Genomic DNA, 12543 nt, shown 5'->3' with positions numbered 1-12543 from the left:
TGAAAATATCTGAAAGGTTATATTAGGAAATTATAACTTTGTAATCTGAATATTTTCCTTGGTGCCCCGACTTCCTAGTTAATTACAGTTACATTATTAATCTGTTTAATCGCGTAATACTAATTACAGAGAATCTTTGATAAAAACTAAAAGTCTTAATTTAATGATGCCAAAGACACGACAGGTGTGACTGGATACTGTGTGGACGTACTAATAACTCACCCCCCCGACCTTGTCTCTTTCTTCTCCTCTCTCCAGGCAGTGCCCGTGAAACTGTCCCTGGATGCCTTGCTGCAGATGCCAGGTTCTCAGGTGCAGGAGACCATGAGGAGACTGGGCTCCACTTCAGAGGAGTGTGCCAGGCTCACCGCTGCCCTCTCCTGCCTGAAGAGTGCCACTGAATCAGGTGGGTGTCTGTCTGTCTGTACCCTGGAGAGTCTGCCTGATCTGCCATGTCAGTCTGGGGTCTCTGTGGGGTTTTACTGACTGTAGGACACGGCTGTTTCTGCTCTATTAGCCCCGTCAGCAGCAACAGGGTGCCACCCAGGGTAAGGTTATGTTGTAGGACAGAAGACACAGGGTTGAGGGGTGGAAGACTGATTGGAGTGTGGTAGTGGTCTGTAACCCTGTTCTGTGCCTCCCCTACAGATGGGGAGCTGAGAGAGGATGTTGGACTCTGGTTCTCTGAGCCCACCCGGCGAGACAGTGGCTCTCTGCTGCTGCCTGCCGACCAGCTGACGGGGGGGATGGGGGGTCCGATGCGCCCCCACAGCCCCTCTCCCCTAGCTCGGCCCCCCACCACCCCATCCACTCCCTCCACCCCCTGCACCGCCTGTGCCCAACCCCGGTTCGGCTCCGTGTCTGCAATGCCCGGTCCCGAGGCACATGGGGCGTACATTTACGCTGACAGCCCCTTCACAGACCCCTTCCCCCTCTCCGCCGCCCATCAGGGGCGACTCTATGGCCACACCTCCACACCGCCCATCACCCCGCCCTCCAAGAGGCGCCACAGGCTGAAGCCCCCATGCACCCCGCCACCGCCCTCCCGCAAGGTGCTGCACCTCCTGCCCAACATCACCCTGACCCGCAGCAAAAGTCACGAGTCCCAGCTGGGGAACCGCATCGAGGAGCCGCCCACCAACAAGTAGGTCACTTCCTGCCCCCCATGCTTTGTGAGAGTTCCAGTCCATTATGACCTAGATTAAAGGGTTATGCTGTCTGACAGTGTTGTTGGAGGCACAGCATTTCAACTGATCCAGTCCATTTGACAGTAATCATAGTGGCCCACTCGACAAGAGATTTCTGAAAGATTATTTTGCTTGGCAACGCATGTGAGGTCATCATGACCAGTGTCTGGGCAGTTTTCCACAATGCTCAAAATCTTGGAACCGGTTTGTATATGGGACACACTTCTGTCCTTCCTTATTATGATGTTACAACTGAAGCACAGGGCTTTTCACACACACACACACACACACACACACACACACACACACACACACACACACACACACACACACACACACACACACACACCACATCCTGCCCATTGCTGCCTTAATGTGTTCAGTATAAGGCCAGAGCTAATCCCCCACAGATTCCCTGAGATTGAGTCATTTCTAAGGCATGATTCTCAGAGGGCAAGACACAGAAACACAGACACACACACACACACTTTTCCCACACAGACATACATACACATACAGTACTAACACATATCCATAATATCCTGTTCATTTGTAAATGTACAGTGGCTTGCGAAAGTATTCACCCCCACTTGGCATTTTTCCTATTTGTTGCCCTACAGCCTGGAATTATAATCGATTTTTGGGGGGTTTGTATCATTTGATATACACAACATGCCTACCACTTTGAAGATGAAAAATATGTTTTATTGTGAAACAAACAAATAAGACAAAAGAAAACAGAAAACTTGAGCGTGCATAACTATTCACCCCCCCCCCCCCCCCCCAAAAAAAAGTAAATACTTTGTAGAGCCACCTTTTGCAGCAATTACAGCTGCAAGTCTCTGTCTCTATAAGCTTGGCACATCTAGCCACTGGGATTTTTGCCCATTCTTCAAGGCAAAACTGCTCCAGCTCCTTCAAATTGGATGGGTTCCGCTGGTGTACAGCAATCTTTAAGTCATACCACAGATTCTCAATTGGATTGAGGTCTGGGCTTTGACTAGGCCATTCCAAAACATTTAAATGTTTCCCCTTAAACCACTTGAGTGTTGCTTTAGCATTATGCTTAGGGTCATTGTCCTGCTGGAAGGTGAGCCTCCGTCCCAGTCTCAAATCTCTGGAAGACTGAAACGGGTTTCCTTCAAGACTTTCTCTGTATTTAGCGCCATCTGTCATTTCTTCAATTCTGACCAGTTTCACAGTCCCTGCCGATGAAAAACACACATGATGCTGCCACCACCATGCTTCACTGTGGGGATGGTGTTCTCAGGGTGATGAGAGGTGTTGGATTTGCGCCAGACATAGCGTTTTCCTTGATGGCCAAAAAGCTCAATTTTAGTCTCATCCAACCAGAATACCTTCTTCCATATGTTTGGAGAGTCTCCCACATGCCTTTTGGCGAACACCAAACGTGTTTGCTTCTTTTTTTCTTTAAGCAATGGCTTTTTTCTGGCCACTACATATGCACGCACCACTTTTCCGTTATAATTCTTTTTAACAAGTTTATTTTTTAAATTTCACTTCACCAATTTGGACTATTTTGTGTATGTCTGTTACATGAAATCCAAATAAAAATCTATTTAAATTACAGGTTGTAATGCAACAAAATAGGAAAAATGCCACGGGAGGTGAATATTTTTGCAAGGCACTGTAGCATTAGTGATGAAAAGCTCAGCTGTAATGAATGGAACCTGACTAGATGGAAGTATTTAAACAGGACTGATAATATAGCTTAATACATAGACTATATACTTTATATAGAAGTAGACCATATGACCACAGACCTATCATGTGAGGACACTGATGAGTGTGACCGGGGGCATAGGGAGGCACAGGCCTTTTCCACTGTGTATAGAGCCCAGAGAGAGCAGGCAGGAAGGCAGTGGGGCTGCCTGCTGCTGGATCAGCACTCTGCATTCCTGACCCAGTGCCAGGCAGAGGACGCTCAGCCCTTTGGCCTGTGCTCTGCTGTTGTGGAGGTTGTGGCTGAGTCTGCCATGTGCCAAGACCTGCTGCTAATGTCTCCCTCCTTCCCTATCTGCCTCGCTCCTCTCCTCTCTGCCACTTGCATAACATGGCTGGTACAGGATAGCCATTAAATTATTGTCTTTGGTGATCTGTATGGTGGCCCATTTGGGATTGTCATTGAGTAATCCAGTGTTGACTGTGTTGAGATGAGGGTGTGGGAGCAGCAGCGTGCCACTGTACTGACGTCCCAGTGTGTTCTTTTTTCCCCTCAGGTGTACAAAGCAGAATAAGTTGTTCCTCAACGTTCAGATCAATGGGAATGGCTGTGAGGACTCACCCTCCCGTTCCCCCCACCTGTCTGCCCGCACCCCCGGGGCTTCCACCCCTGCCCCCGCCACTGCCCCCTACACCCTACCTGGCACCCCTACCCTGATGGAGGAGCATTCATCCCACCTCAAGAGTGAGTTCACACACATGTCTACTTTCCCCACTTAGGCTATATGTAAGGAATCTTCCTTTGAGTAGATTGGTAAGTGCATGGTGAACTACTCTGATAGAATGGACCCTTTGTCTATGTGTGCTCTTTGTAAAGAAATAGATTTATTTTCCAGTAACTGGCTGTAGGGCCACAGTAGCCGTCCCAGTTTGGCTCAGAGGCAGTGTGTGTTTCAGTCGGTAGATTGCTGGGGTTGTTCCATCTGAGGACTGTGATGTGGAGGAGCGTTCGCTGACCCCATTGCTTGTATAGATTACATTACTCCTCCACTTCATTTGACAGCTTAGAGATAAATCTAATACTCCCACAAATTTGTATCTTTGAGAGTGACTGACTGAGTGAGTGATTGTGTGTTGAGTGAGTGATTGTGTGTTGAGTGAGTGATTGTGTGTTGAGTGAGTGATTGTGTGTTGAGTGAGTGATTGTGTGTTGAGTGAGTGAGTGTTGAGCGAGTGAGTGTGTGTGTGTGTGTGTGTGTGTGTGTTGAGCGAGTGAGTGAGTGAGTGAGTGTGTGTGTGTGTGTGTGTGTTGAGCGAGTGAGTGTGTGTGTGTGTTGAGTGAGTTTGTGTTGAGCGAGTGAGTGTATGAGCGTGTGAGTGTGTCTGTTGACCGAGTGAGTGTGTGTGTTGACAGTGTGTGTGGTGAGTGAGTATGTGTGTGTGCTTTTGTGTCAGTAAATGTTTTTCATTGGTTTTGGCACATACTGTAGCAAGTGGTAGGGTTGAAAAATTCTGGGAACTTCCACGAGTCTTCCAACCAGGATTTCTGGAAATGTTGGGAAGTTTGGGAAAAGAACCAGAATTGAGCATTTCCCTGAGCACCACTCATTTCATTTTGATACTAGCCACTAAACTTCATAGAACATTTGCAGTTTTTGCGCTAATACTCAATGTTTAGACACATCCTCCTCTGTCAGGTTTACGTTTGATTCCTAGTGTTTGACATCTCTGTCTCTCTCCAGATAACATGGGGTTGCGTCGCGGCTCCCCACAGGCAGTGAGGAGAGACATAGGCCTGGCCGTCACCCACAGGTTGCTGACTACACCTTTAAGCCTCAGACTGCCATGATGAAAATATGAAATATACTTTCAATCTGCAGTAGATATAGCAAAACACTATTGATGGTTTAAGCAATTGATGATTCTGTGTGCAGGTTTTCCACCAAGTCGTGGCTGTCCCAGACGTGTCAGGTGTGTCAGAAGAACATGATGTTTGGGGTGAAGTGTAAACACTGCAGGTGAGTGAAGTGAGGAGGAGGAGGAGGGGGAGGTGGAGGCTCTCTGAGATGTTCTGGAGTTAGGTTGAGTGTCTGTACAATGCAGTAAAATACAACTTCATCCTGTTTTGGTGGTTTGTTTTTCTGTGCTGTTCTCTGATTGGTTGTTTCCTGACTGCAGGTTAAAGTGCCATAATAAGTGTACTAAAGAATCTCCCTCCTGCAGAATCTCCTTTCTGCCAAGTAAGCCTTCCACACCACACACTTTCGCAGGTTAGTATTTATTGGGATGACTCATGTACTGGAGGCAGCTCTGCAGAGGGGTCACTAACTGGCACAAAGTCATAAAATCTGATTTTAAACCTAACCTTAACTGCAATATTGTTTTCATAAATCTTTACAATATAGACAATTTTGACTTTGCAGCTGGCACATCTAACAGAAAATCGCTCAGTTCTACCTCCAGGACAAGACTGATCCCAATAAACGTCAACCTGCTAAATGTTAATCTGTAGTTTATTAAAGGGCCTACATAGATTCAACAAGTATGAGGGTTATGATCCCAATCTCTTCTTTCCAGTCACCAAAATCCGGAGGACTGAGTCTGTGCCGTCTGACATCAACAACCCTGTGGACCGGCCATTAGAAGCACCACAATTTGGCACACTACCAAAAGCCATCACCAAAAAGGTACAACCAATCACACCTGCTTAGATATTACATCACAGCTTTGATGATAATCATGTGCATGATGCTGTTAGGACAGACACGTGTGTTATTGACTCTGATCAGTGTGTATTTGTTCTCCTTCTCTCAGGATCACCCTCCTGTGCTGAACCAGTTGGACTCCAGCAGTAACCCGTCCTCCACAACCTCCTCCACACCCTCCTCCCCTGCCCCCTTCCAGAACCCTCCCAGTGCCACCCCGCCCCCCAACCCCTCGCCCAAGGGCCACCGGGAAAACCGCTTCCACTTCCCAGGTAGGTCCCTGACCATCACTCACACACGTATACAAATACACACAATCACCGCTCGTACACACAAACACACACATGAATATACACACACACGGATATATAAACAACCACACAAGCATGTCCACTGCACACAGTTAAGCCAGCATTCTCCCACTATCAAGGTGCATGCTTGCATTGTGTTCTTCATTACACAGAATGTCTCCCTGAGTCACATTTTCTGTTTAGTGAATGCTAGACTTGGAATGGCCGGGCAGCAGTGGTCGACCTCCCTCTCTCTCCCTCTTCATTAATACCACTAACACAGAGTTACTCCTGTGGCTGGGAGGGTGGGTGTGACTAGGGTTGTTTTAATGGCTACTCTAACCCAGAGTCCTTCTTTCCTCTCCATGCTTGTTGGTTCTTCCCTCTCTTTCCCCTAAGCTGCCTGCTACTTTCAGCATAGACAGCAGTTTATCTTCCCTGGTGAGTTTACGGTACAGTCCCAGACACTGTTGGGCGGCGCTCACTCCTGCCCACATCCTCAGCCACAACCAACCCTGTCAGCTCTGTCTATCTCCTGCATGTACTCACGGGTTTAGTGGATTAAATGAGCAAGTTGTGCATTTGTGAATGCCTTGGAACAATGTGTTGTGCTGTGTGATATTTAGACTGCATTATCTCATGTGGAGATGGGTCTCTGTGCCACCTGTTGGGGAGTTTCAGAATTGCATGTCTTATCATATTGTGGTGGTGGTGGTTGTCAACACATTGCTATGGCAAGGGGCCAATATAAGTGGGCAAAGAAACTACATGAGGGATGCAAGTTTGGCTTTAAGAGCAAAAATAGTTTTATTGCATACTGAATATTTGTATTATTTTCTCCCAGATGTGTCCAGTTCCACTACTTTGCACTCTGAAGCCCTCCAAGACACAGTGTAAGGCTCGCCTGTCTATTTCATTTATCAATAGTGTTTTAATGGTGCAACACTCAGAACACTCTGACATTGTGACTGTGGTTTGACCCGTCCCAACAGTGAGACTGAACCAGCAGATGACATGCACGCTGAACTGGCTGAGGATGAGGACGGAGAGGTAGAAACTGTGTGTGTGTAAAGTAACTGTAACATATGTGCAGACACATGCCCAAAACCAAAAACATTGGCCATGCATGAATGTCCTACAGGAGGAAGAGGAGGAGGAGGAGGAGGTTGAACCTGAGATAGACCCAGACCCAGTAGAGGAGGAGGAGGAGGATGATGAGGAAGATGACGATGGGAGTGAGATGAATGGGGGTTCGGACGGTGAGTGTGATGGTGATGAGTTGGATGACCTGCCCAGCTCACGGGGTGGTCGCTGGAAAGGCCCCATCTCCCGTAAGGCCAGCCAGACCAGCGTCTACCTGCAGGAGTGGGACATTCCCTTCGAACAGCTGGACCTGGGAGAGCTCATTGGGAAGGTGAGAGGGCAATAGAACACACTGTTTTCACTGGAGATAACCTTTTCAATGATTGAGCTACATATGCATGAAACTATCAGTGTTTTTTATTCAAACCCATTGAATGTGTGTTTCTGAAAGTGTCATTAAAATCACTCCCTCCTTCACTCCAGGGCCGTTGGGGCAAGGTGCATAAGGGGCGTTGGCATGGCGAGGTGGCCATCCGGCTGCTGGAGATAGATGGGAACAACCAGGACCACCTGAAGCTGTTTAAGAAGGAGGTGATGAACTACAGACAGACCCGTCATGAGAACGTGGTCCTCTTCATGGGGGCCTGCATGGCCCCGCCCCACCTCGCCATCATCACTAGGTAGGGGGAGGGGCTAACTTACATCCCAAATGAATATCTCTTTGGTATATTCAGTCCACCATAGCTGTTGTTTACTTGTTTAGTTCCATTTGTTCATTCAAATGTTTCTCTCCAGTTTCTGTAAAGGGAGGACACTATATTCTGTTGTTCGGGACACCAAAAACACACTGGATATAAACAAGACGAGGCAAATCGCTCAAGAAATTGTAAAGGTGAACTTCTATTCTTGTTCGGTCCTTTCAGATTTCTACAGGTAGATGGGTAATGTTGACATATACAGTATGTGTAATATATATTTACTGTATTTCCTTACTTTAATCCACACAGGGAATGGGCTACCTGCATGCCAAAGGCATTGTCCACAAGGACTTGAAGTCAAAGAACGTCTTTCATGACACCAATAAAGTGATTATTACAGACTTCGGCCTGTTTGGGATCTCTGGAGTGGTTCAGGAGGGGAGGTATGGACTCGGCATATTGGTTCCTACAGCTATCATCTCAGCTGGTGGATACTCGGTGGGTCTGTGTTCTCCTAACAGTGGTTTCTTATTGTGCGTGTGTGTGTTTTCGCTCACAGGCGAGACAACGAGCTGAAGCTTCCACATGGCTGGATCTGTTACCTGGCGCCAGAGATCGTACGCAGGATGAGCCCTGGAAACAATGAGGACCGCCTGCCCTTCTCCAACGCTGCAGACGTCTACGCCTTTGGGTACGCTCTCTAAGCAGATTCTGAAGTACCTTTTCTTTATCATTAATAGCAGAATAGTTTCTCCTTGAGACTGCTTCACTTTACAGTTAACTGGCTCTGGGGAATGACCATATTGCTGGTTGCCCCCTTGTAGCACCATTTGGTACGAGCTCCAAGCCAGGGACTGGCCTATCACCAACCAGCCTGTGGAGGCTACCATCTGGCAGGTGGGGAGCGGTGAGGGCATCAAGAAGGTCCTGGCAGAGATCAACCTGGGCAAGGAGGTCACGGTGAGTGGAGGGGGGAAGCACTTATGTGAGCGGAGCTGGAGTGGAGCGTGCCCAATTTGACTGGAGCCCGGTGTGAGATTCCCAAAGGCTGGAGCGTAGGCCTTCTCGCCCGCCCCAATTTTGCTCCAGTAGCGCTCACTTCACGAGCTCAGGGCATGCCCACCCCAGCATGCATTTGTAGTCTACTTGCTTTAGCTACTGTCATGGAGTTCACTAAATATTTTCATAAAGAAAGTGATAAAACACACAGGTGCTAAATCAAGGTGACTTACAAAGATTAGGACCAAGAGCAAGAGAGGGAGTGTGGTGATGTAGTGTCCACAACTAAAGAATCATTGTGGAATCTGAAAAGATACGTATCCCGAAAGCATGAGCGGGATTTCCAACCGCTCATCTCCCCTCACATGCTCTGGTGCCAGATCACATTGTGCTGGAATCATGCAGAAATCTATGCTCATACTTTTTGGGGGGGGAATTGCATCTTTCTTAATCCTAGCAGGGTAAGTGAGGGTATTTGCTCATGCTAATGCTATGTTTTTAAGGGATGACCTTGATAGAGTAGAGAAGAAATTAAAGCTGACTACAGGATACATCTCTGCATTGTGTTGGCATGAAGTGATGACATTAATCCTTCCTGTCTGTGCAGGAAATCCTGTCTGCCTGCTGGGCCTACGACCTGAGGGAGCGGCCCACCTTCACCCAACTGGCAGACATGCTGGAGAAGCTGCCCAAACTCAACCGGAGACTGTCCCACCCTGGACACTTCTGGAAGTCTGCAGAGTACGTATCCTAGAAGTGGAGGTATGGGAGTAGGACATACCTGTCCGCCCTGCCATGCACTCTGACCCCTGACTGGGTTCTGACTCATCTGGAATGGACTTGTGTATGAAACAAAGGGGTTCAGCTGAAGGCATGACTCCCAGATTGCTGTGCGGTATTAGGGCCACTGATGTCAAACTGATGGGGACTAGGCAGGGGATGACTGAGTTGACTCTTGGTAGTAGTTTATAGTCATGAGCCACATACCCTCTTGACGGTCCATTACAGATACGTTGACCACTGTAATATGAGTGACTGTGGTTTCTAATGGTGAAGTATTTAGAAATGAACCATTATATGTGACGCTAAGGGAATTTTCTGTTTTATCTTCTGTTTCCCAAACTTTCTCCTCCAGGATGTGACTGTGAGTGCACTTTTCTGTTTAAAAGCATTGTTTTGTCCCTCCCTTTCCTGGACTTTTTCCTGCCCTGCTCTGTACCCATACACCTCCCCACCCCTTTCTTCTCATATGTTAGGTGTACAGTACCTGGTCCAGATTTGTCTCTCCACCTTCACTCATCTCCTGCCATCTCTCTCCTGCTCGCACTCTGTAACTTCCTCATTCACTACATACTGCACGTCTGTCACTCAAAGGCTCATGGGGGGAGTCTTCTCTACACATGAACTACTTGTCCAGTAACAGCCCCTACCAGTTCAACAACTCTCTGCTAGTGGAGCTAGCTACTGGTCTTATGTTTGTTTTCAAACAAGCTGTCCTTTGCCAACACTATCAGTAATGATGCCACTGATGCCCCAACAAATTGTGCCTGCATAGCATGCCAGAGCTTGAATGGGAAGAGAAGCGCTTACCAGCTTGCATGGTGTTTGCAATGGTCTGTTGGGACACTGCATGGGCTTGTAAATCCTGAAAGAGGTTTTTGTGATGAGAAGGCTCATTTGAGATTCCTGTGGTGCAGAAATCTGGGCCCTTGTTTCATGTTGAAGTATTTACCTGTCTCTTCTACTGTACCGGTCTTCTTCTCAAATCATTCTCTTAATTTTAACCTGTTATTATATTTTCACTAACAGTCTCTAACCTCCATGTTTCATTTGTTCTCTCTCTTTCTGTTTTCTCTCTTCCTAATATAGGTTGTAGCCGTCACTATGAAATATAAGCAATGCAAAACAAACAAAGCCTGGGTCTGCCTTGCATGCTCCTGAAATCCTTAACTTTTAGGATTGATCAAAGCATTGACTCTGCCTGATACAGACACTGCTTCCACTAACCCACAGCCTGATCTTCCATGTCTATTAAACTGTAGTGTCTGGTTGTGTGGGAGAGAAGGGTGCTGGACTGAGGAGGCCGCGGGTAGTGCTTCGCTACCTCCCCTCAACTTTCTTTCCTTCGTCTCAAAACATATTGCCTTCATTTTTTTCTACTGTTGCTTTTTGGACTATCTGAGGCTTGTGAATAACTGGCTTGTGGTGTCTGTTCTGAGACTGACCGGTGTGCTCTGGTATGAGCCCGGTAGCTGACGGCTGCTCTGCTGTGCTCTGCTCCGTCTGCAGCTTGCCCTGCTCTCCCTCCTCTCTGTGCTGCTGTGATGTGGTTCTTCCTACTGGGGGCTCCCAGATGATGCGACCCAGACACTTGCTGGACCAAAACAATGGTTGTAACTCCTATCCTAAATGGACCACTGCATTCACTCCTTCCTCTTTTCTCATTGTGGTCTTGAAGCTTCGGGCTGCTTGAGTGATGTAATCCAACTGCCTCTTGACTCTTACCCTTCAGCTCTCTGCAGTTTTTCAATGGCATGCGCTGCGACACTGTCACCGTGCTGCCCTCTGTCTGCCTCCTGCATACGACCTGTACACATTATTTCAACAGGAGAAAAAATTATAAGATACAAACTTTTACCTTTAGTTGTTGGTTCCTATTTTGAGTAATCATTTTCAGTGTTTATTTTTTTGTTCCATGAAGTTTGAAAGGACAAATGTCTCAGGAGTTGCGAGAGCATGATTGAATTGACTCATGTCTCTGTGTTGCTTGTCTGAGTAGAATCTGATGAAACCGTACATTTGAAAACAGCTCATTGCATAAATGAAGAATGAATATGTTGAAACCACAGCTAAGAGGTGTCATCATGCAATGTGATCTTCCTCTCATCTCACTACACACTGGGAATGGATTCATGTTGGTTATTTAGGACTGAAGGTATTTGATAATGAAGCGAGTGCCCTGATTATTAAAATGCATAAGAGGGAGCCACGGAGAAGCAGGGATGCCTTCTCTCTGCCTGGGAGCGCTGTAGAGAGGTAGATCAAGTAGTATAGTAGATTAATTTACAGCGCCCAAAAAATAGAACAGGAACCTGGCACAAAAGTGTCCTATAATTTACTCCTTAAACATGACCACTTGTGTGCGCTTGTGTGTATTCCGTTAGTGGTGGCCAGCTTCAGTTGGTGTGCTTGTATTTGTGTGTGTTTGTGAGTGTAAGTGAGTGTATTGTATTGTAATATATAGGCTTGATTTAGTGAAAGACTGCAGTAAATGTATTGATGATATCAATGGTATTGTAACGACCCTGGGTTTATAAGCGCGGAAATCGACTCTGCCGCTTGAGCATGCTTTTGCGGCACAGTTGATAGCGCGCCGGACTTCGGGCTAGAAGGTCGAGGGTTCGAGACCTGCTCCCTGCCTGTTTCATTACACTGGTGTCAGAAGTGATCGGACCTTGCATCCACGACAGTGCGTGTGCTTGGCCGGTGAGCGCGTTCCTGTAAGACGTAAAGTCGCAAGCTAGCGCGAGGTAGCGCTCTTTGAAAGGAGGGAGTAGTGTAACGACCCTGGGTTTATAAGCGCGGAAATCGACTCTGCCGCTTGAGCATGCTTTTGCGGCACAGTTGATAGCGCGCCGGACTTCGGGCTAGAAGGTCGAGGGTTCGAGACCTGCTCCCTGCCTGTTTCATTACAGTATGTAAGATATACATGTAGATACATTATTTAATGTACAGGTAATTAACTCTTTTAATATTTGTACAAACATTTTATATGTACAATACATCGCATTTTGAAATAGGTACTGCTCCCCTATTACAGATGTATATATCTTTATATTTTTTCATGTACAAAATACTGTAAAAATACTGTACATTTCTTTTTGAATGGGTCAATTCA

General features: G+C 47.0%; 2 protein-coding genes across 2 annotated transcripts in view; both read left to right on the top strand.

Annotated features, from left to right (window-relative positions):
• LOC120057518 (kinase suppressor of Ras 1-like) overlaps positions 1-1148 on the top strand; it is a 40089-nt gene extending 38941 nt beyond the window's left edge. The window contains exons 3-4 of the mRNA XM_039006115.1: positions 259-406; positions 649-1148. Coding sequence (XP_038862043.1) covers positions 259-406; positions 649-1148 — 648 coding nt within the window. The remainder of the gene's footprint in view (positions 1-258; positions 407-648) is intronic.
• Positions 1149-2959: 1811 nt separating this feature from the next.
• On the top strand, positions 2960-12035 carry LOC120057517 (kinase suppressor of Ras 1-like). Its single transcript, XM_039006114.1, has 16 exons — positions 2960-3207; positions 3428-3615; positions 4607-4682; positions 4805-4888; positions 5049-5110; positions 5448-5557; positions 5685-5847; positions 6710-6758; positions 6858-6915; positions 6959-7279; positions 7432-7628; positions 7744-7840; positions 7956-8089; positions 8206-8337; positions 8471-8606; positions 9253-12035. The coding sequence occupies exons 1-16, from the start codon at positions 2960-2962 to the stop codon at positions 9397-9399; spliced, it is 2202 nt and encodes a 733-aa protein (XP_038862042.1). The 3' UTR covers positions 9400-12035.
• Positions 12036-12543: the final 508 nt, after the last annotated feature.

Source organism: Salvelinus namaycush, chromosome 12 (genome assembly GCF_016432855.1).
Source record: "Salvelinus namaycush isolate Seneca chromosome 12, SaNama_1.0, whole genome shotgun sequence".
Taxonomy (NCBI): Eukaryota; Metazoa; Chordata; class Actinopteri; order Salmoniformes; family Salmonidae; genus Salvelinus; species Salvelinus namaycush.
This window is presented reverse-complemented; position numbering and strand designations above follow the sequence as displayed.

What these genes read in the sequence shown, in the direction of transcription:
- LOC120057517 (XM_039006114.1), top strand. Translation starts at nt 2,960, where the DNA reads ATGACCACAGACCTATCATGTGAGGACACTGATGAGTGTGACCGGGGG. An exon ending in GCATTCATCCCACCTCAAGA is followed by an intron (nt 3,616 to 4,606) that starts GTGAGTTCACAC and finishes ATCTCTGTCTCT; the next exon opens with CTCCAGATAACATGGGGTTG. An exon ending in GTGAAGTGTAAACACTGCAG is followed by an intron (nt 4,889 to 5,048) that starts GTGAGTGAAGTG and finishes TCCTGACTGCAG; the next exon opens with GTTAAAGTGCCATAATAAGT.